Source organism: Quercus robur, chromosome 12, assembly GCF_932294415.1.
Source record: "Quercus robur chromosome 12, dhQueRobu3.1, whole genome shotgun sequence".
NCBI classification, from domain to species: Eukaryota; Viridiplantae; Streptophyta; class Magnoliopsida; order Fagales; family Fagaceae; genus Quercus; species Quercus robur.
In genome coordinates this window covers 33,788,298-33,812,733 of record NC_065545.1, presented here as the reverse complement: position 1 = coordinate 33,812,733, position 24,436 = coordinate 33,788,298, and the positions used below count along the sequence as shown (strand labels likewise).

General features: G+C 33.1%; 2 protein-coding genes across 2 annotated transcripts; both read left to right on the top strand.

Annotated features, from left to right (window-relative positions):
- Window positions 1-7,002: 7,002 nt before the first annotated feature.
- LOC126710615 (uncharacterized) lies at window positions 7,003-15,779 on the top strand. Its single transcript, XM_050411168.1, has 12 exons — window positions 7,003-7,448; window positions 8,900-8,984; window positions 9,990-10,041; window positions 10,131-10,151; window positions 10,250-10,303; window positions 11,953-12,003; window positions 12,915-12,977; window positions 13,466-13,531; window positions 13,692-13,730; window positions 13,970-14,092; window positions 14,290-14,382; window positions 15,171-15,779. The coding sequence occupies exons 1-12, from the start codon at window positions 7,355-7,357 to the stop codon at window positions 15,417-15,419; spliced, it is 990 nt and encodes a 329-aa protein (XP_050267125.1). The 5' UTR covers window positions 7,003-7,354; the 3' UTR covers window positions 15,420-15,779.
- A 3,179-nt stretch (window positions 15,780-18,958) lies between these two features.
- LOC126710561 (phosphatidylglycerophosphate phosphatase PTPMT1) lies at window positions 18,959-24,436 on the top strand. Its single transcript, XM_050411085.1, has 6 exons — window positions 18,959-19,717; window positions 21,237-21,359; window positions 22,363-22,456; window positions 22,660-22,742; window positions 22,827-22,916; window positions 23,859-24,436. The coding sequence occupies exons 1-6, from the start codon at window positions 19,472-19,474 to the stop codon at window positions 24,246-24,248; spliced, it is 1,026 nt and encodes a 341-aa protein (XP_050267042.1). The 5' UTR covers window positions 18,959-19,471; the 3' UTR covers window positions 24,249-24,436.

The window sequence follows — 24,436 nt, the reverse complement described above, 5'->3', positions numbered from 1 at the left end:
CCATGCAAAATTATGTAAAAATACATAGTTGTTATAGTAACCATAAATATATACACAAGCATTGTTCACATTGTATTTCAATATTTTATTTTATTTTCTCTCTCCTCTTGCTCTTATGTCTCATTAGATTCTCTCTCTATTTATGAAGATAATAATAATAATAATGAAATATGATTAATTAAATAAAATAGAATGTAGAATAAATAATCTGATGTTGTTTTTGAAAAGAAGTTGCATAAAATAAAAAATAAAAAATAAAATAACGAGTAGATTCTTATGTTAAAATAAACCCAAATTTTTGAACGAGTTAATTCTAAGGCATCAAGAAATAACAGCACTGAAAGAGAGGGCAAACTGTGCCTCAATTTGAGGAGAGCGTATCATATAAACTGATTCTCAAAGGATCATCAACTTATTGGTGGCCCTCATCAATTAAGAGTTTCATCAGTGAACTTCTTGGGCTTGCAGAGTCATTGCCTCACACTTGATTTATACCCTGTTTTATACGTTTGGGGGGGATTATCTTCATGTACAGTTTTATTTTCTTTTTCTTTTTCTTTTTTCGGCCTCACCATCCTTGCTATTCGGCTGAAAAAAAAAAGAGTAAATAATCCTTTTCCACTTTCGGCCTGCCTATTTGCTATTGGGCCGAGTTTACTCATAATTCAAATATTCACTTTTATTTTATAGCAACTCAATTTTCTTTTCTTTTCTTTTTTTAATAAAAAATTCGATATTCATATTTTAAAACTAGTTAAATTGTCAATTCGGTCCACTAACTAAGGTCTTTGCAAAATGGGTTCAAAATGATTCTCAATCCATTTAAAACGAAGTGGTGATCCCTACTCTCCACCGTGACCCATGAGGCCATGAGGCATGTGGCTTACTCTCCAAACCATGTGTAGGCGGGACAAACTCTGGGCAACCTAGTCCGCTTTATCGCAATCCATCATTGGAGACCCTTGTTGAAATTAATGGAACCTGAACCAAGATACTTACATCTTTAAGAATGGTTGTCCTTATCTTTAAGCAAATCTCTACATTTTGAATCCTAACTTTCATTGTATATAATTTATCCATCTTAACATTCTCTTTTAGTTACACTCATTTTATAAATAATATTTTTAAAATATATATATTTTATACCATAGAACATAACTAATCTTCTAGCACTCTTATGTTTTTTTTTTCTTAAACTTGACTTCACTCATCTTACTCTCCAATTTCAAAGATAAAATAAATCCTAAGTAGTTGACATGGGGGCGTGGGAGTCAAGCAGTTGGAGCCGAGAAAACCATGCCTCCAAAGGTGTGAAACACACAAAGAAGGGGGGCCATTAATCATCAATGTGACGTCTCATAAGGGCCTTCACGAGGCCTCTTCACAACAAGAGCATGCTGAGGTCGAGTAGGAGATAGCTGACGTCCCTTACTTCATTTTGTTGTATGAGATATTCCAACTCAATCCGACTTCTCAAAAGTTGTTTGACAATTGACATATGAAAGGAGTCCAAGAAGTCTGACGAGATCAAGTTAAGTTATAGATTTCGTGGTTGCACCAAATGATTACTATTTAATAAAGAAATTAGTAAATTATATATTTCTTATATAATTTGAGGTGGTTTCGAATTAAACCCTAAATTGAAATATGTATTATATAATAAATTTTTCATTCTTGTATTTAGGGGGTGTGTTCATTTTAATCCTTGTGTTTTTATATATTTCATTTTAGTCCTTGAATTTTTTTATCATATTTCATTTTGGTAATTGCCGTTATCTCACCTACAAAATTCAATGACTTAGCTAAGGACTAAGGGAATGTTAACATGGCAAACCTAATAATAACATGGTTAAAAGAATAATATGAAAACAAATATTTAATTAACAAAAAAAAAATCCCACATTAGTATCTTAATGCAAATTATATATATATATATATATGGGTTCAAGTTATACCAAGTGTAACTTTAAACAATATTACACCACTCAATAATTTTGTTTATTGGATGCAAATTTTGACAAATCCACATCTAGATTACATCTTATCTTTATGTCCTTCACGCTTGAAAAATTTTAAGATAATTAGAGATCAATAACTATCTTATGTATAAAATGTTTAAAATTCTACCTTTTATATTATAAATTATGCATAAAACATGAATTTATCTATCGAATATTAAATAATATTTGATTGATATGAAATCTGGTATGCGTATTAAACATATATAACATGTGATTCAACAATAGAATTTTCAAAATATTAACATCATTTAAAGTTATTGAATGGAGTAAAAGTTACACCTTGTATAACTTGATCCTAACCACCAAACACACCACATGGTTCCTTCACTCTCTTTCTCAAGATTAGCCATCACTAGAAGGAAGTTGTTTCCTGCGGCTTGTGATTATACCAAATGAATGTGTTCTCCATGTGTCAAGTGAATGTACTAATAATTAAAAAATTACACATTCTCTCTTAGTCATTGCCAAAATTTCTAAATGTATAAAAATGCTATTTCATTAAAATTCTACTAACGAGAATTTTTTTTAAGTTGAAAGAAATCATGCTTGCACTATGTAGTTCAATCTAGTACTACAAGTTTTTTTTTTTAGAAAAAAAAAAAAGTACTACAAGTTAAATTATTAACATAGTCTACTTCATTTGAAACTCTATTGCAAAAATTTTATTAAGAAAATTAAAATACTACTTTGATTAAAACTCATTTATCAAAGGTTTCAATATATTTAAAAAAAATTTCATTATTTATATTATATTTTTAAAAAAATTATTATATTTAGTTTTTTTATCAAAAGATTCAAAACTTAGACTTACACTATGTGCATTTATCATGTGACTTAAAAATATTTTATTATTATTTATATTTACTATCTATTTATTATTCAATTTTAATATATTATTGAAATATTTTTCTTTTGTTTACAAGCATTGCACGGGCATAATATTAGTTCCCACCAAAATTGGTTCCAACTAAAGTCTAAATACACTAAATATAAAATAAAAACAGTTCAAAGTTGAACTAATTTTATTATTTGTTAAACTTTTATCAAATTTGAACCAATTTTATAGTTTATCAAGCATTCCCATAAAAATGCATAGTTGTGCTAAAATTAGAATATGCTCATTCTTTACGCACAACAAAGTGCAAGGTCAAATAAATAAAGCGGCAGGAGAAGAAATCAAGTTTAGTGTCTCTTCATGAATCAGTTAGACTCTAATTTATTGTGTCAACGCATCAACCGACTCGATCACATCGAGTTTGAAGAATTTGAAATCATTGCCGACCAATTTGATGAGCTTAAAGAAGTGGTTGGATCGGTTGAACTCAAGGGTCATCTCAAAAATTTGTGATTTGGATGGTGGCACCATGTGATGGTGGTGGATTTAGTAGATGATGATGCACAACAATTGTCAGTGAGTTGATCGTCCACACACATGCCAATGGGTGTACTTGAAGAACAAAATAGAAGAACCAATCAAAGAGCATCGATGGGGTGCTGGCCAAAGATCTCTCAAAAGGTTTAGTCAATGATAGAAGAATCTCCAAGAACTCAAGAGTGTCAGAGCTAAGGAGAATTCACATACCTCAAGAAGGTTAGGGTTTGTGGTTTATATAGTGGTGGAGAGCTGACCCGAATCCATTGATACGGGAGAATTTCCTCATAGAGAGAAGAATCCCAAGATATTTGGGATCACCTTCCCACATATACGAAATCTAATTGTAAGGTAGGATCTTTGATCGTGATGTGCAAGTAATTTCCATGTTAGTTCATATGAGCAAATCCCACTCAAATTCCATGGGAAACCCTAAGGTGATGGGTCGTTGGAATTGGGGGTTGGATCGTCAACCCGACTCAACGGCCCATGGGGTTGGTCATCCCTTTAGGATCAGTTTAGGTGTAAGGCCGATGATCATACGAGGAAGGTTTGGCACACGAGGAAGGTTTGGCACCCTGTGTCAATCAATCAAAAATTATCCTCATCAGTAGAGATCTTTGTCAAAGAGAAATGGCAACATGCAAAAATTAGGCCATGCATAGAGGAACAACGATACACAAAGATCAAGTTATAAAGGAACAATTGCACGTGAAGTTGATACTTGACACAAGGAGAAGATGGTGACAAAAGAAGTTGATACTAGCTAGGTAAAGCTCTTTAGACAAGTTAGGTTTGTTGAATTTCCATATGGAAAACTCGATACTCTACCCAATCTGATTGGGGTTATCAATGGTCAACCCTCTGTCAATCGAACCAAATTTTGGAGAAAATAGATTTTTTTTTTAATACTTAATAGAAATTCTACTATGGCTTACTCTAAGTGTATATGTGTGTAAACCTCTCTCATGAAGACTTGAACCCCAATCTTTACCCCCCACACCCCACAAGTACTTATACTTGTGAAGTGACTATCGCACGTGGTAGTGAGAAAACAGATTTCAAATACTATGGCTCTGGTTCAGGTAATTCTTGCCGATTGTGGGTATAATTGTTGTATAATTGTTTAGTCCCTCTTAACAACATAGTAGAACTCCAACCTTTAGCTTATACCTAATTTTCACCTTAAAGTTAGGAAAAAAAATCTTTAACAGAATTGAAAAACAAGTGGCAAATTATGCAAAAAGCTTCATGGGAGCTAAAGCTTTTTAATTCCACTAAAAGTAGAGCTAGACGGTGTATTTACACATACATCTCAGTTCTCACATCTTTATTTTTATTTTTTCACAATTTACTAAAGTGAAAAGTTCTAATTATGTAAAGAAAGTGTGGTAGTAGTGGTGATGTGTGATTGTGATGTTAGACCAATCTTACTTGATATAATGATACTTCAATAAATTTAAAAAATAAAAAGTGTGTGTTTGTAACTAACAATTTTATCAATAACTAACAACACAAGTTGTGTGATGTACTCATACGGTTGATTGCTTGTTATTATCAACCTAAGACGATACTACGTTTTATTCTCATATATGCAAGGTTCATATTTGAAGACAATAAACTCTATTAAATTAAGCTAATTGGAACTCATAATGAATATGTACATATAATTTTTAAAATTTTTTTTTTAAGTAACTAAAAATAAGTTGTTTTTTTTCTAATATAGAAGAACTAAAAATAAATCAAAGAAAATGTTTCGACATTAACATTTTTCTAGAAATTGAATTATTTTATAAATAAAAAATTCTAAAAAACTATCTAATTTTCCTATATTTGGTAGCAATCTTAAAATAAATTTAAAAAAAAAAAAACTATCTCTTAATTTCCCTTATATAATTTTGTGTTAGATATAGTTGTCTTCCTTATTTAGCTTTGTGTGAGATTGAGTTGTTTTCTAGAAAATTTTAGCGATAAACAATTCTATCTCATATCAAGTTAAATAAGGAAAGTTAGAAGATAATTTTCTGTTGCCACATTTTTATTTGATACTATTAGGAAAAAAAAAAACAAAAAACTATTTTCACATGAGCATTGAAACAAGCCAATTGTAAATAAAGATTTTTTTTTTTAAATGGCAAATTGTAAAGTACATCCCTAAAGTTTGATGTTTCTTGGATTTTATACCTTGAAGTTTGAAAATTTGGATTTTACATCCTGAAGTTTGGTTTTGTTAGCAAAACCTCACACTCCGTTGGTTTTGATTGTTAAGTGATATGTTGGCGTGTTAATGTGTTTTTTTTTTGGCCAAATCAGTCTTTTAAAATGACGTCGATTCACTTAAAACAAAGAGTATTGTTGGTGCTTCCAAAACAGAGTTGTATTAGAGCATTCTCATTAAGAGTGTCAAATGCCAAATATTTGACATTTGACACTCAAAACTCTAAAAAACAACCTTTATCAAAAGTTCTAAATGTTAAAATTTTTGCAATTGATGAACAGTGCGGTCTCAAATTTGAGACCGCACTGTTCACCTATTGTAAAACTTAAATTATTTTTTTAATTCAGATGGGGCCCATTTCTTTTCTTCTTATTATTTTTCTTTCTCTTTCCTATCACTTCTCTCCTTCCTCTTCTCTCTTCTCTGTACCATGGTTCGGCGTGGTCCGATGGTCAAGGTCGTGGTATGATGGGTTTGAGTCCAATTGGATGGTTCGATGGTCGTGGGTGGTGGCGGAGATGATTCGTGGTCGGCGATTGTGGTCTGATGGGCATGGGTCGTGGGTTCGATGGTCCAATGGTCATGGTGGAGGTTCGGCGATGGAGGTTTCTTTTTTTTTTTTTTTTTTTTTTTTTTTTGCTGTGGTTTGTGGTCGTGGTTTTGGTTCGGCGTGGGTCGTGGGTCACCGATCCTGGGTTTATGTGTGTGTGATGGGTTTTGGTTCCTGTGGGTTTTGGTTTGGCGTGATGGGTTTGCTAGTTGTTTTTGTGGTGGTTGGGTGGTGGTTGGTTGTGATTTTGGTGGATGGTTGTGGTTATGCTTTGGTTTTTTTCTTTTTCTTCTGTTCTTCCTACAGGGGGTTGCGGCAATGGTGGGTGGATATGGCCGACAGCGGCGCTGGGTTGTGAAAGAGAGACATAGAGGACAGAGAGTCAGCGAAAGAGACTGGAAAAATAAAAAAGAATAAAAAATGAAAAAGAAAGAATATTTAAATGAAGTGTTAAAAAAAATAGAAGTTTTGATGAAAAGGATGTTGTAAAGTGGTGTATTATATGTTATAAAAATGGGTTTTGAGATGGTAAATATTAAATTTTTTGCAATCCTTGATAAGAATGCTCATAGGAGGCTAATTTGGAAGGGGGGGGAGGGGGACAAACAAACACATCAGTACGCCAACATTCAAAACTAAGGAATGTGAGGTTTTGCTAACAGCACCAAATTTTAGAATGTAAAATTTTATTTCTCAAGTTTTAAGGTTTAAAATTTAAATAATTTTAAACTTTAGGGTAACTTGCAATTAAAAAATGATAATAAATAATAAATTAAAAAAAATAAAAACTGACATGCCAAGCCACATAGTAACAAACAGGAACAAAGCCGCAGAGAATCCAAAGTTGCCACAATCCGACACTCAAATCCGACCCCAAGTGATTACCCATTGGTGACTTGAAGGAGGAAACTGATGAGTGATGATGACAATAAATGCTACAGCAACCGTAACAGTATCTCTGTCTCATTATCCCATTCGTCCCTCCCTCCCAGATTCCATGTTTTGCGTTTTTCTTCACCAATCACTCACCACCACCACACCAACTACCTTAACACTCCAAGCCAACCTACCAAAACAACCAAACCTTAAAACCTAAAAAAAAAATCCTTCAAAAGTTCCTGGAGTCATTATTATATATTTATTCCCTTGGATCTTATTGTTCACTTCTCTTATAACAAAAACCCATAAATTTCATGGCTTTTCATTCATCAATGATTGCCTCCATCTCCATCTTGGTCTTCATGACCTTCCAACTTTCATACTCCATTCCCTTCATAGTACTTCATGGTAAATTTTTCATTTTTTTTTTCTACGTGTTTCTCTTTAATTAGATTGTTTGTTGAATATGTTTTTGTATTTGGGTATTATTGGATTTTCTGTTTCAATTTTTTTTTTTTTGGGTTTACTGGGTATGAACAAATTGATGTCTTTGTTGCTATGAAGGAAGGTTCTTTGTTGTGATAGTAGTTTTTGTTATATAGAATCTGCAATCTAAAATTCTATCATTAATCGGTGTTTACACGTGTGTGTATATGCGTGTCTGTAAGTGTGAAGCTGAATGTTGAGGCAAGAAATCAAGTGGTTCTTCATTTTATTTGATCATTTAGGAGTCTTCCAGTTTCCATGTGAATTAAACTGTAATAGGATCGGTCGGGATATGATTATTTGTTTTTGATAAATTAAACTAGTAAAGTCAATTCAAAATCATGTTTCAACAAGTGTCTTACGAAGGTAACTAACAAATAGGTTTTGCAAGTCTTTTTTTTGTGGGTGTACTAAAAATCTCCAAAATAGTAGGAAGATAGTGGAGCATAGAGAATTAGAGATATTAGCTCAATAGAACTTGAGGATGTATTAACAAAAATCTTAATTCAGGGGTTTGATAATGTAGCAAATTCAATATTTGTGAGTTGCTGAGGAATAGGAGAAGAAAATGGCATATAGAGAAAAGAGGGTATGTACTGAACTACTGATTGCAGAATGGTATCATAACTGATAAAATTTCTTTTCTCACTTGGATACACCACACAACACCCTACTTGACTGATCTACTTTGCAAAAGCTTGAAAACATACATGTTGGTTGTGGCGGAGGGTCCCATAATCTCCATATTTCTCTTACAATTTATGCAAATTAGTTTTTAGTTATATAAAGTAAGCTTTGCTTTTGGAAGCAGAAGAAAAAATTAGCCAAAAGGAACGATAATGCTTGTTTTATTTACAATTGTGCTTATTGTGTGATTATTCATCTTAGCAGACAAGTACAAGCTCTGTTAATCTTTTAGTATAAAGCAGATTTTTAGAGTTGCAGTTAGCTGCATCTACAAAATTTTTGTTGGTTTATTAATGTGCTTCACCAAACAAAGAGGGTAAAAATCATTAACATGAGTACATAATTGTACTCATCTTAATGATGCTCTAACCAGTACATAATTTTTGTCGTATTTTATACGAAGTTTCAGTATTTTCAGTCCTGAGTTTCATACGTCTATTCATTAGATTTTACAATTCCTCTCTTAAAATTTCTGGATGGGTATCAGAATCAAACTTAAAACATTTCTTTACGGGGATTTTAGTATTTTAGATTTATTTTTCCCTTGTTAGTTTTCAGAAATATTGCCTAATTTAGTGCTTTAATGGATTAGCTGATCATTTTAAATGATGTTATATATTGATTCGTATTGTTGTTAATACTTTATGCTCTGTGAAGTCGTTATTCTATACTAATTTTCATGACAGGCATTGGAGATCAGTGCTCCAATCGAGGAGTTAAACAGTTCACTGAGCTACTGAGCAACTATTCTGGCACTGAAGGATATTGCTTGTAAGTGCCCACAACATCATACATTCATAATGTTAAAAGAAATTCTCTATGTTATCCTCTTGAACAATTTTTGCTGAGGATGGGTCAAATTGTATCCAAGAAAATAGTTTGTTATATATGATTGTGATTCAGTTCTTGTGGTCCTTGTGTAGCTGCTCCATTTATTTGATAATAAACCAAGAACTTATATGCATAAAATGTTATCCTCTTAAAGCCTTGTTGTAGGTGTTCAATCTGCACATAGGCTAGTCTTATTCTCATCTAGTTGAAGGAGGTTAAAGGGATATTTATATTTAATGTTTGTCCATTTTTACATTAATCTAACTCCTTTAACCTTCTGAGTTTGGATACTTCCCTTGCGGTGATACATGCTTGAAATTGGACAGTAAAAAAGTAAATTATGCTTCAAAATGTCAAATTGACTTAGTTTTCAGTGTTTAAGATAGTACTTGGGGAATCATTAATGTCATAGAGGGTCAAAGGAGGCATGATTTTTCCCTCTTAATTCATTATATCATTGTAGATGATTATGTATCTACATAAGGAGTCTATGACTCCTAGCATCCAAATTGACTGGAATACAAAATCTATAGGGCATAGAAAACAACATATGCAGAATGTCATAGAAAAACTACCCATTACTTCATCAACTAGTTTTTGCTAAATAAAATTGTGTTATTCCTTTTTTATTTTAATATCCTTTTTACTTTTTGGATTTACTCATAAAATTTCAAATTGGTATTTAAGGGACAAAAAGTAATCGTGTGCACATGCACACGCACACACGCACAAATATATCGTATGTGTTCTGGGAATTTTCAAAATTTTCTAGAACCATTTTTATCTTAAAAGTCATTAAGTATATTTTACTTTTGGGACATTTTATTCCAGGACTCTGTATAATAGTTCACCCAAGTGGTTGTTTCATTATTTGTCAATTTTTTTGAAGTAAAGTTGCAAATGTAGTGTATTACCTCCATATGTTCATTTCTTTCCATACTGCAGAGAAGTTGGAGATGGAACATGGGATTCCTGGTTTATGCCTCTTGATGAACAGGCATGTGCTTAATAGAACTAGGCCCATCTTTTTGGAAGTTATGTTTTACATTGCACGGTTGTAATTTAAATTATTTTACATTTTTGCAGGCTAAAACTGTTTGTGACAAGGTGATATCTCTCTCTTGGTTAGAGTGGCTGTTTACCTGTCGTGGATCTTGAGGTTTGTATTTCCCTTCAACTAATTCAAGGTCATTATTATACTACAGGTGATGGAAATGAATGAACTGAAACAGGGTTACAACATCGTTGGTCTCTCCCAGGTGATTTGAGAATCAGATTTTCCCGTTTCAAATGTATTTGTAAAGTAACATGATTTATGTAATGATCATTTGTTTACTTATTTAATAGTGTATTCATTTTTTCTTACGACATAGTATCAAACTCTTAAAAGTCATCCAATTTTTACATAATACAATCAATTGGAACTGAAACTCAGTACTTATGGAACTTATTAAATAGAACCACTCCTTAATCTCGCCCCTCTCAATAAAAGAGATGTCACTATATACTTTCATTAATCGCTTGAACATAACATGTTTAAAGTCATTATCCCTTTTTTCATTTGATAATTCAAAATAAATTTGCTTCTTTTAAGTAATTCTCTCTCTCTGGTTTGTTTGTCTGTTCCTATATGTTGGTTGTACTTGTGCATCCTCTGTTTTGCTTGGTGATTCATTAATCAACATAACCTTGTACATATAATGTATTTTAGCATGTAAGAAATGAGTTGTATATAGCTTCTTTGAATGCACCTTAATTAAAAAGCCCACTCAGATTTTCAAAGTCCTCTCAGGGATCCTTTCTTGCAGTTTTACATATCTCAAAAAATGAGAAACTAACAGTGACAAATGACCTTGAGGATTTGAGGCAAATTACCTTGGCTACTAGACATTGAATAAATGAGTCATTGCTCATAAACTCAACTCAAATCAACTCAACTGTAAAATATTAATTCCCAACAACAGGATCAGCATCTCGATTTCCTTCTTTACCATCTTATTCCATGAAAATCATACCTCTCCAGTAAATAATATATCATCTTGTCTTTTTCCACCACCTCTAGCATGTTTCATTTTAGCTTCCTCTTGAACTTCTGGTGATTCCAACCCAAATTGTATCACTCAGGTGAACTCAATGTTATTCCTTGATCTGCTTGATCTACATAACTACACTTGTTGTTTAGTTTGTCTTATTGTGCTAGGTAGCCTGTCTTAACTTTTATTATATACCTTTATTGGATTTACAGAACAACTTACATTCAAGCTTTAGGGGATGATTTTTTGAATTTGCTGTTATTCAAGGATAATTGCTGTGGTTGAGGTCTCCTTGTCATTTTTATGTGTTAAGGTGATCCTAATACATACTAAATAAATCAAAATGTTAAATACATGTTAGTTTGCACCTTATGGTTTTAGGTGGGATGCTCTCTAATCATGCTTGGTACAGTCAGAAACAGTTTCTGTTTCTCTGATCTTATCAGGGGAAAAATATATTGTTTTAGAATGTGCTAATCTACTTATCATGTTGCATTAATTTTTCATTTCATTGCTATCTAGTAGTAAATTAATGGTTAAATTCACTTTTTGACCTTGAAATTTGGTCGTTCAATTTTCTTACCCCAAATTAAGAAAGTTGAAATCAGCTTAGTCCCAGAATTTTGTAATAGGTATTAAGTTCGACCTTCAGTTAGTTTGACATTAAAGAAATTGCATACATGGAAAATTGAGTGTTGACATGGCACATTAAAAGGCTTATATGGCCTGGCACAAATTTAATGGAATAATGAAAGAAATTTGAAATTGATACCTTTAAAATATTTCATAGAAATTGCAACGTATATTGGCTTTTGATTCTCAGCAGGCAGCCTCTATGTACTTGTTCTCATTCTTCACTTTATTTGATTTAACAGGGTAATTTAATAGGTCGAGGTGTTTTGGAATTTTGCAGTGGAGGACCTCCTGTAAGAACCAGTCTTTATGATAATCTGTGCTAGTTTAGTGTTTCAAATCATTGTTCAACCCATTGTATGAACTTTTTAATAATCACCTTTTACATTTTTTATTTTTGTTGACTATACATTTGTATGCCTAATAATGAATGGTGGTCAAAAGTTCATTATTCTGCTGGATAACTTTTTTTTAATTTTTATAAGATAATAATCTGTTAGATTTATGTATAAATTTTTTGAAAGCATTTTGACTTGATAAACTGTACTGCTTTTCCTTATATATATATATATATATATATATAAATATATATTTTTTTTTTTTGGGGTTCTTCTTTTCTTCCCTGTTCAGTAGTGGGAGATGGAAATGTGAGGTTATAACCATTGATTCTGCCTGAAATATAAATCAATAAACAGACAGTTGTAGCTTAGAGTTAACACCTGTGTAATTTGAAATGACGATGAAATAAATTTGTGATAGATGAAGCACAAAATCAATCCAAGTCTCTGTGCAAGATTTTTTTTTTCTTGAAAATTTTGAATACTCTATAAATAACTATCATGTCATCTATATTCTGCTGTTAAATGCCATCCCAAGTTCTAGTCAACCCTTCTTGAGTAATTGACCAATAGGTTTTTTCTTCATTTTCAGCCATGAAATTACATCATTTTGTTCTTGCATTAAGCTGTGTATATGGGAAATTGTTATTCCTTCGCTAATGAAATAAGGGCTATCTCATCCTTGCATACTCCGAGCATATGTTGCATAGGTTCATAAACTATCTACAGAACATTGCTTTTTTAAATTAACAAAAAAATAGTGGATATCCTCTATATAATATTGTTTGTAGTATTCAATGAGATTTTTTTCCTCATACATGTTTGGACTAAAGTAATGGGATTGTCCCTATTAATTCTGAAAACAGGTTAAAAATTTTATATCTCTAGGAGGACCTCATGCTGGTACTGCTTCCGTTCCTCTATGTGGTGTAAGTATTACTGAAGTTGGGTTGTTATAAAATATAATGTAAATAATTTTATCTAGAGATCATTGTTATTGTTCTTTGTATGCACTTCTAATGGTCCAACCAAATTAGCAGTGTCCCTGTGCTTATTGTGAATATCTACGTCTCACCAGATGTCCTACATCAATTCACTCAATCACATTGTTTAAATAATTCAAAAACATAATTTTAAGACTTAGGGAAAAGTATGGGGTGAGAGAATATCCGTTGTCTTCATTTTCTACCACTCTTCTGCATTTTGTCATTGAAGTCTATTCTGGAGAACTTTTAAGTTATATATTGTTAAATTTTGACTACCATTTATTTAACTACTAATGCTTGTCTCGGATAATGAGAACCTAGGACAATCATGGCAAAAGACATGGTAAGGAGTAGATTCATTCTTAAATTAACTTCTTTAATCCTATCTTGAGCTCTGTCCAATATTCTTATGTGGTTTTTTGCTTCTACAGTCTGGTGTTCTGTGCATTATTGCAGACAGACTACTCAAGTCTGAGATCTACACTGACTATGTCCAAGTATAAATCTCTCTCTCTCTCTCTCTCTCTCTCTACTTCTATAGCATTTTTATTCCTTTATTGAAGTTGGATTCTTTCTTCTTGTCACTCTTTTGCTGTCAAATTCTGTTATCTTATGATGTCTCTAATAAGGCATGACCTTTGATTTCTAAAATCACAGGATCACTTAGCTCCCAGTGGTTACCTCAAATTACCAAATGTGAGTAGTATAATTCGATGAACCATTACAAATATTGCAGTGATCTTCTTTTCAATTGCTTTTGGCTCAGTGTTCTTTTTGAAATTATCCTGTAGTCAAAGGGGGCGTTAGTGGTTTTCTTGGCCTTGGTCATATAGCCATGCATCTATATGCATTGATAATTTTGCACTGTATCATATTTCTGTCTTTTCTGAAATAGCGGAAAACCTAAACATCAGAATTTACTATTACATTTCCAGGCTATTCCGAACTATTTAGAGAAATGCAGATTTCTTCCAAAGCTTAACAATGAACTCCCTGACGAGAGAAACTCCACTTATAAGGAACGGTTCATTAACTTACAGAACTTGGTGCTTATTATGGTAAAGTATTTTTCTTCTTCAGTTGTTTTCATTTTTTGAACAGGCTTATCATGGCAAATTGGTGAGGTACATGTCCATTTAGCAGCATTCTTGGTCCTCTCAGATTTCTTAGATTTTCTCAGAAATAGAAAATTTTAGGTTATGATGCTGTCTCTCAACCTTCTCCGTCCTTTTTTTTCCCCTTGTATGTTCAACAGTTTGAGCATGACACTGTTTTGATACCTAAGGAAACTGCCTGGTTTGGATATTATCCAGATGGGGCCTTCAAGCCAATTTTACCTACGCAACAGGTATTATTTTTATCTTGAAACGCTAGTTTACTTTCCAAATTTTAATGTTTGCTGACATGGAATCCCATTGCCAAAAATGGGTGTCAGTTCATTTATTTTAAATGAACCTGGGTCTATTTACTGTTATTTCTGTGTGTGTGTGTGTGTGTGTGTGAGAGAGAGAGAGAGAGAGAGAGAGAGTTACATAACTGCAATTACCAACCCAATCAATGCCCAGATACCCATAGCAGGACATAGCCATCATTTAGCTGAAATGCTGAGACATTTAAATTGCCAGTATTAGCACTTTTACTAAGAGTAAACGACGGCTGCAACTTTTAAATAATGACAAAAGCATGACCGAAGACACGTTGGTTACTACAATGTTGGAAAAACAATACAATGCTAACAGTGCATTTAGGTGAAGCAAGGGATGACTTTGTTTTGACCATTGAGAATGTGAAGGAAACAATTAGATTATTTGTCACAATAAATTGATGATACATGGCATTGAATCTCAAGGTGAAAAATTAATTAAGGGTTGTCCTACTCTTTAGAAGAAATTTGTAGCAGACAATGCAAACCATTGGCTGTGAGAGTTATGTGGCACAATCAGGGGCCAGGACATAGTTCTGCAGTGTATAACATGAGCTTAGCATGATAAAGACACCAGTTTTTCTTCCTTGGAACATAAAGAAGTTTTTATCACCTTAATTAAGCACTATAATATAAAACTTCATATGTGCTACAACATATTTTTGTGTTTTAAGCTTATGTGGTATCTTAGTTTTTTGTCACTCGTTGTGCAGACACCGCTTTACATAGAGGATTGGATTGGTTTGAAAACCTTAGATGAAGCTGGAAGGGTCAAGTACATCAGTGTTCCTGGAAATCATCTTGGAATCTCCAGAAGTGATATGCAAAAGTATGTTGTGCCTTATTTGGACGGTAGTGCATCAAGAAAGAACAGCTCTGAAAAGGATAGTAACATTAGGGTGCGCAGAGTCCATGGCATAGTTGTGCAAGGCAACAAGAGAGAGCAAATTGCATCGACTTAACTGATTCTTGAAGGATCATCATCTTATTCGTGGCCCTCATCAATTAAGAGCTTCATCAATGAACTTCTTGGGCTCACGGAGGAGTCAGTGTCTCACACTTGATTTAGATTACCCTGTTTAATTAAGTCATAAATCAATCTATACGTTTGGTGGGGATTGTTTTCATGTACAGTTGTATTTTTTTTTTTTTTTTTTTTTTTTTTCCCACGTTTGCCTCAACATCTCTGGTTGAAGCTTGCTGAAGCACTCAGTTTATGGTTGTGGAAACATGTTTCCATATGCAAGAACAAAGTTTGTTATACAACGATGAAAACATAGCATCATTATTGGCATTCATATGGTTAAGGGATAATTCATATCTGGTACAAGTGCAAATTTATAAGGCCCATTGTTTTTTACTTTTTTTCTTGAACATATGCTTGTAATCATGCTATCCATTTTCTGTGAACCTCTCCTATTGCATGTGAAAAACTTTGTTTTGATCCTCTTAACTACCAAATTTTAATTGATTGAGTTCAATTCTTAATATGAGTAGTTAATTAATCAAGGTTCAAATTACAATGCTTGATGGATAAACAGATTCAAATCATAGAGCACATAAACCATAAACACATGCACACAGACTCATTATTGATGGATGTGGTGCAAACGATAGTCACACAACTTACTGTATATGTAGTTAGAAAACATACTTGAGCTCCCCACTCTCAGTAGCAAGTAGCAACCACAGACTCCTGCCTTGTGCTTTCTAAATTATCAGCTGTGCAAACGATGCTTGCATACTGAGCCATCTACCACTCCAAGTGCTTCTTAAGATTAACATGATGCAATTCCCCATTATGTTTCAACTAGCGAAGTTAAAATATGTTGAACATAACAATGATGATTTCATGCCATAAAAGTTGACTTAAATATACCAAACATATTTTGCAATCTCATAACATTGAATGTAAACAAACAAAGATTAGAATAATCCTTTTCAAAGATTCACATTCCTTCACAATAAGAATTCAACTTCTTGGTATACAAAGAATGTTTGTTGAAACTAACTTTTTTCACTATTCACAATTCATTGCCATTAATCCACAATTCATTACCATTAATCTTTTGTTCAGCGGTTGGATTCAACATAATCCTTGAATTGTATCTTATCTTTGCACACATGCAATGTTGCAGTAGAATCAAATCACACATGAAATACTCTTTTTTTTTTTTTTTTTTTGACACATGAAATACTCATATAACACCATGATGATCACGCACACATCATTTTACATGAACTAATTCTTTAATAGCATTTGCCACACTTGCATTGCTATTTGCTATTATTCCTTTTCTTTTGATTCTAAGAATCTGCATTCATGAATTTCAGGTCATTCTTTCAACAAATGACACAGCCTTTGAGACTATTTAGATTATTCTTTTAAGAACATTTATTAACATTTTAAAAATGCTTCTATATCATACCTATAATGTTCAATCATGAACATTTCCTCCGATGCATATACAATTAAAAAGAGGCGTCATTTTTCGTTTGCCATTGATCAATCTTTCTTTCTTTAAGTATTGTTCCATTGGATCTTCGTTATGTTCTTCACAATGCTTGATGCATCACTATGAAAGCCTCTTCATATCCTTCTTTCCATTTCTATGAAATATTATTGAAGATTTTTGGAGAACAGAGGAGTAAACAACAAAATAAACAAAGAACAATGGCTTAAAGGCATTAATGGACGCTGTCCTTAGGCAACATTTGCCCCCATACAAATTTTTCTTAGTGATACAAACCTATTAGATCTTACAAATAGCAATTTTGAAGATTCCCATGTGATATTTTGTGTTTTTAAAATTTTATGATTTTCATAAGTGAAATCAATATCCAGTTAATAATGATAGTTTAAACAATATATAATTATATATAGACCATGAAAAGTCACAAATGATATGTTATAACAAATAGAAATTTAGAAGAACGCTTTAGTCTAGACAATCTCTTGACGTCCACAAACATTTAAATATGAAGTGATGCAACTGTGTTTGACAATAAAATCTACAGAATTTATAATTAATCTCACCTAACACTCAGACTCAGTTGAGCAAGTGCCTAATAGAAATACTAATGAATGTTAGCCCCTCGCTCAAGCCAATGTCTTACGGATTCTCAAAAAAATAAATAATAAAAAAGCTAATGTCTTACGAAAGAGTGACGAAATCACAACAAATGTATTTTTCACTTGTTTTAGTTTCTCTTTCACTCTATTTCTTCAAAACTATAACAACACTTTTCCACTACTAAAGTGTGATCAAACTTGCATTACAACTTATTTGGACATGTAAAATATTTCACACAAAATAAAACATTGTTTTAGGTACGAAAGTAAAACTTCAAAAAAAAATAATAATGATGAAAATAAAACATGTACTATATTTTAAGGATAAAATGAATAATTTTTACATAGTTTTATTGAACTAGGCTTTAAACGCAACAAATTTTATAACTAATAAGGTAGCATGTTATTATTGATTAACATATATAGACTACACTGAGACTTTTTTTATTATCCTCTATTAAACTTGCCATGGTAAATTGTTGTGAAAGTTATTACAAATTTTGTCATGTCTCTAAACTTCTTGAATTTTTACTTTTTATTACCATATGCATGATGCATACGAAGAGGAAAAATTATTTAATATAAAATAATCATATCAAAACCAATAATTGAAAGACACGTGCACAAAATAACCATATCAACATTCTATCGTTACTCACAAGAATGTTAGTGAATGGTTATTTTTGCGTACATATCTTATCTATTAGATTTTAATACAAATGATGTGATATCATCTTATACCAAAAAAAAAAAACCCTTCTATAGAAGAGGGCAGTGAATAATTTGTTCACTCCTATAATTTTCTTACAACCAAGAGCAATTATGAGGTGATCTCGAAGCACGTTGACACGGAACTCCTCTTAAATTTCTTGTGGATCTCATTAAATTAAAAGATTTTGTTAAAGAATGCTCTAAACACATCCCTTTATGACATACTTTTAAAAGCTTTTATAGGAAAAGAAATGAGATAACTGATTTTTTTAGATAAATTATTTTATTTTATTTTATATAAAAGTGATATCTACTTTTTTTTCTTAAATAATTTATTAACAAATATCTTTAAAATTGATGAAATTACGACCTATTTGGTAGCTTAACTCTAACATACATTTTCACATTTTAAATAACATTACACATATTTTCACACACTTTTTAACGCACACGTATATCAAAAATACCCGAACAACATTACTTAAACTCCTCTACCAAACTGCCTAAATTTGCATCTTATCTTACGCAAACTTATTGCCATGTCAGCATTGGGCATATATAGGACAAAACCAGAACTTTCGTTGTTGGTTTAAAAAAAAAAACTCAGTCATTGTTGCTTTCCTCACCCAACGTGGCAATTGAATCACTGACTTTCACAATTATTTCCCTCACCGCCTTTCACACTTTAACCTTCTTTTCCCACCAATCCCTCCACGTTATTTTCCATTCCTTTCCCTCTGTCCTCTCTCTCTCTCTCTCTCTCTCTCTTTCTCAGAGTTTGTTGAGCCAAAAAGGTGGAGTAGAACCCAGGCCATCCTCTCATCCAAGCAAAACTCTAGCCTTGGGTTAGGGTTTTCTCAATCCCAAATCCCTCTCAAATTTTCAATTCTCAAATCCTCCCCATCCTCACCGTCCGATCGATCCACTTTTCGCAAAATATGGTGATGATCTCCTTCAGAAACTCTCGATTCCAGATCAAACTCCATCCCGATCCTCCGCTTTTCGATTCCTTGTAGAAATTCCAGTTCCCGTCTACTACTTCAGTAAATTCTTCCACAAATTTAGAGAAAAAAGAAGAAGAAAATTTTAGGGTTTTTTTTTTTAGGGTTATGGTGTGAAAAATTAAGGTGATGTGAATTGTAATTATGTTGTGAGGTAATTAGGTTTATTTCGTGTCAGAATTCGGTGTTTCAGTGATTGATTATTGTGTATCTGTTTGTGGATATTATTATGTATATTGAGGAATTGAAGGGGGGAGGGGAGGTGGGAAGTGGTGAAGAAGTGAATAGTAGGTGTGTTGGCGATAGTGGTTTCGATTTAGGTATCGATTTTGGGCGCAAAGGCGTTGTTGTTTCGGATACGAAGCGGGTTTTGATCGGAGCTGGGGCTCGCGCTCTATTCTACCCGACTTTGCTATACAATGTTGTTAGGAATAAGATTCAGGCCGAGTTCAGGTGGTGGGATAGGGTCGCTGAGGTATAATTTTCTTGAATTTGTTTATTCCTTATAGCTGTTTCACTATACGATGTGCTATATATATATATATATGATATCTGTTCTTGTTGATTGATTTTGGATGGTGTGTTGTAAGGAGTTGCAATTTTGTGAAGAATGTTATGAATGGTTTATTTTTCATATTAGTGTTTGTTGATTGATTTTGAATGATATATAGGTTGTTTTCTGTGATGACGATTTTGTTGTGGTTTATTTTAATTGAATGAGTATGAGTTGCATTTTTTAGCTTGTTTTTATATGGGTATTTCTGTTTTTGTGAAAAAATGTATTGCGATGGCCATAGGTTTTTAATACCAAATGTTAAGGAAGATGAAGTAGCTCAAAAGCCAGGAATTTTGTTGGTGTTTTCTTTTTATAAAGATCTACAATGGGATATAGGGCTGATTATTACAGCCAATCATTCCACTATGATATGCAAAATATATTTTTTTCCTTTTGATTCCATTCAAAATCTGTCTCCCCCCTTACTCCTTCAAAATTGATTGACATTTTATCTGAGCAGAAATGGGGACCACATATCATAAATCCTTTTTTAGTAAGTGGAAAGCAGAGAAGCAAGTATTACAACAACAACAGCAAAGCCTTAGCCCCAATTTTTTTTGGGGTCAGCTATTGATCCTTAATAAATTAGTTTGGGTTTGTCACATGTATTACTTTCCTTCATTCTATTCTACTTGAAGTCGTACTCATTGTTACTTTATTAATTGACATGTCCTTTTTTATATTATTAATACTAATTTAATTTTAGTCTTCCTCTATTTTTTTTGCTCCCTCAACTTGAATCAACCCACTCTTTCTTGCCACTACCAGTGCATTAATCACTCTCTTTTGAACATGACCAAACCATCTCAAGCGACTCTCCCTTATCTTTTCATGAATAGGGCTGCGGATCTTTACTCAAGTATAATTGAAAGAAAATGGAAATTCCTTAATTGTTATGATTTATTATTTGTACTATTCATTATGATAATCTTTTGTGGTCTCTGTCAGGATATATTATTTCACTGCACTTCATATGGCAGCTTATTTCTTGTTGTTTCCCCCAAATTATTGGTCTGTTAAAATTGTTTCATTTTTTTACCCTTGTTACTTGATATTCATGGAATTTCTTGTGTGAGCTGTGCAGTTTAGTGAATTTTTCATTCCTATACATTGTATGCATTCTTTTCCTTTTAAAAAAACAAAAATCTCCCAAATACTGTGCTGATTAATTCTGTTTTCCAGTCCTTTATTGCAAATTTAAATTCTATAGCTTCTGCTAGCTGCTGTTAACTACTTTTCTCTTTTTTTTCTGTAAGTAATGGGAAATGGATGCATGTTTTTGTTAATGATATAAACAGTTTTTTTGCCTTACAAGTTTCATATGCATTTGTTTCACTGGTGACTATTTTTTGGGTATCTGTGGTGTTTATTTGTTTTTATTTGTATTTGAGAGTAGTACTTATTTGTTAGAAGCCAGATCTAATGCTCCTATTTTCAGTTTATACTGTTAGGTGCTGTTCCATTCCCTACTGATGTTCCCCGCTTAAAGGAGCTTGGTGTTTGCGGAGTGGTCACACTAAATGAGCCCTATGAGACTCTGGTTCCAAGATCTCTATATTATGTGAGTGTTCTATCCTTGGTCAGTATGCAGCTGGATACCTTTTCTTAAATTTAAAATGTTAAAATTCTAAAATGTTTTTAGAATTTAACACCAAGGGGTAGCACAATTGGCTGGGGACCATGCCTCACAAAGGAGAGGTCACTAGATTGAATCTTCCCTTCCCTCTTCCCTTGGGGCCTAAACGTACTCATCAACTTTACTAGGCTTAATGTTTATTTATCTATTTATTTATTTTAATGTTTATATATATAATTTTTTTTTTAATCAATGATGAAACTTTCTGGCTGGTATGAGCATTAGATACTTCTTTACTCTTTAATGCCTTCATTAAAAGGGCAAAAGAGGCTGATTCAGTTTTGTACTCCTGTATACTTGAGGAGAGTCATCATAATTCTTGTTTAACTAACTATGTTTTGTTTAAATGTGAACGTAAAATCTGTGTGGAAGAGAAATAACTTGGTTTCTCATGTCTGTGCTGCTTCTGGAAGAATCTAAAGCCGTATGAAAATAATCTTAAGACGGTTTAGTGAATATATAAGAGCCATTCGTTCTCTAATTTAATGGCATATCCACTCCCCTAGTAAACAACATTTGGTGGATGAGGTCACCAATATAATCCAGCCTGATTCTTAATACTCTTTTCAAGTATTAAATATTAAAAGGAAAAATGTTTTCTCTTTCAATTAAAGAAGATCCTGTTCAATTAAGCATTTTTCCACTTAAATAAATAGGTTATCTTTTGACATTTTGCCTTAGGGGTTTAACGCATAGTCAACAAACTTAATTTGTCCACCTTGAATATATGATCTGGTAACTATTGTGGTGGGATGCCGATCATTTATGTTTTCCTCAGCGTAAATCTCTCTCTTTGATGTGTTTGATAATCATTTATGTTTTCCTAGGCACATCTGTAAACTTCCATCCTAGGCTTTCATCCTAATTCGAGGATGTTTATGAAGTTCCTCTATATAATTTACAATCTAATTTATTAAAATTGTTGCAGGCTCATGGTATTGACCATCTGGTGATACCAACAAGAGACTACTGCTTTGCCCCATCACTTAATGATATATGCCATGCTGTAAGCTTCATACATGGTAAGCATTCTCTGCACCATCCTTTTCCTGATTTGGATTATGTAGAACAATATCAGCTTTTTTATCATTTGGCAGAAATTTGTCTCCAAATGTCAGGGATGTGGTTATTTAATTCTCAATATATATAAAAATAAAAACTTAAATTTCCTTCCAGGAGATGTTTCCTATGAATATCTGAGCTTTCTCATGTCATTATCTTGCAGAAAATGCGTCTTGTGGAAGAACTACATATGTTCACTGCAAAGCCGGACGGGGCCGCAGCACTACTGTTGTAATATGCTACCTGGTCAGTTCCCTGCCAAAGAAAAATTCTTTTTGCTAATCTATTGAAACTTTTCCTCATATCCTGAGGTTCAATTTTATTTTATAGGTGCAACACAAGCAGATGACACCTGATGCTGCATATGACTATGTGAGATCAATCCGGCCGAGGGTGCTTTTAGCATCCTCCCAGTGGCAGGTATTTATTAAACTTTTGGTGAAGGTTTTGCATCCGATGTCTGGGTCATTATCCGAGATTTGACTTTTGAAAGTCGGGAATTCTTGTTTTTCTTTGTTTAGAAGAAGACTGCTAAATATCCATTTTACTATGTGTTTGACCACACATAGTAACTGAACCATGTTATTGTTAAGCTTCGTTTAGGTTAATCATTCAAGAGATGCTTTCAGGCTGTTAGGTTGGTGTGGGTCCCACTTAAAAAAAACTTGTTAGTCTAGATGTTTTCAAAAAACACAACTTAAAAATGGTGACTCTTTTTTACTTGCAAACACCAAAACAGAACATCTTGTAGATGTTTTCAAGATTATTTTTGTATTTTTAACAAAAGCACAGTGGCAATTTTAAAAATAAAAGCCATAATGCCTTCAAATTGCATCGGACAGGGCTTTTTCTTTTCTTCACCTAGATCTATTCTCATCATCTTCTTCATTATACGTCTCTCTTTGCAAAATCCCATCGCTTGCCATTGCACTTTGCTTACCCCCCTCCCCCCCCCCCCCCCCTCTCACCTCTCTCTTCCCAGAATTGATCAATAGGTCATGACTTGAATGTATCCAACCCATTTGCCATTTTGCGATTTGGGGTCGAATTAGTCACAACCAGTGCAAATTGAACTGTCACACCAGTATTTCTTCATTTTTTTTTTTAATTATTTTTCTGATTCTTGCAATGTTTCGTGGAAAAAATTTGGGTGGATGATGTACTTGTTGGAAGCATTTTTTTTCCTGCAATTTTTGTTGGTAATTATTGTTGGGTGTGAGGAAGGATTGGCTTTGTGTTGTTGTGTGTGGAAGGTTTGGGTCTGCGAGGAGGGATTTGGTGTGTAAGGAAGGACATGAAATAAAGTTTGGGGGGGAATAATTATTGTTTTTCTAAGCAACTCTTTGTTGGTTGTAATTACAGGCTGTCTTGGAATACTATCATCTTATTGTGAAAAAAGCTTTTATCTACACCCACATGACTGATCTAATAATGAAAGCTCCAAGATCAGCAGCTTCACAAGATCTTATTGCATTTGATGATGGATCTGTGGTTGTTGTAACTGAATCAGATCTTGAAGGATATGACTCAAGTCTTGATTCAGGTGCTGTGGGAAGTGAGATATGGGCAGATTTAAGTGTGATATACCGGGTTCGAGTTGCCGGTCAGGCGGCTCTGGCAAGAATCTCATGCATGTGGGTTGGCTGCCGTGCACAAGAGAGGATTTCAGGGGAGAAGTTGCGCAGCGAGAGTAGCTGCTCGATCAGGGCTGGTCATCTAGGAGGAATTAGTGTGGATATCCAAGTCTACTGAGACAAACCTCCGAAATTGCATAGAAGATGTTTGATAAAGTTTTCTGTCCTTTTAACATTTCCCCTTGCGTACAGGAAAAGGCAAATAATGTTTTTACTTTAGGCAGTTCTGAAACTCTGGTTTTTCTCCCATGTAAATTGAGTTGTTACTTTTCTCTTGAATGAAAAATGTAAGAAAGTTGAGCATTA

What these genes read in the sequence shown, in the direction of transcription:
- LOC126710561 (XM_050411085.1), top strand. Translation starts at nt 19,472, where the DNA reads ATGTATATTGAGGAATTGAAGGGGGGAGGGGAGGTGGGAAGTGGTGAA. An exon ending in TTCCAAGATCTCTATATTAT is followed by an intron (nt 21,360 to 22,362) that starts GTGAGTGTTCTA and finishes AAATTGTTGCAG; the next exon opens with GCTCATGGTATTGACCATCT. An exon ending in TGCTGTAAGCTTCATACATG is followed by an intron (nt 22,457 to 22,659) that starts GTAAGCATTCTC and finishes ATTATCTTGCAG; the next exon opens with AAAATGCGTCTTGTGGAAGA.
- LOC126710615 (XM_050411168.1), top strand. Translation starts at nt 7,355, where the DNA reads ATGGCTTTTCATTCATCAATGATTGCCTCCATCTCCATCTTGGTCTTC. An exon ending in GGCACTGAAGGATATTGCTT is followed by an intron (nt 8,985 to 9,989) that starts GTAAGTGCCCAC and finishes TCCATACTGCAG; the next exon opens with AGAAGTTGGAGATGGAACAT. An exon ending in TCTACACTGACTATGTCCAA is followed by an intron (nt 13,532 to 13,691) that starts GTATAAATCTCT and finishes CTAAAATCACAG; the next exon opens with GATCACTTAGCTCCCAGTGG.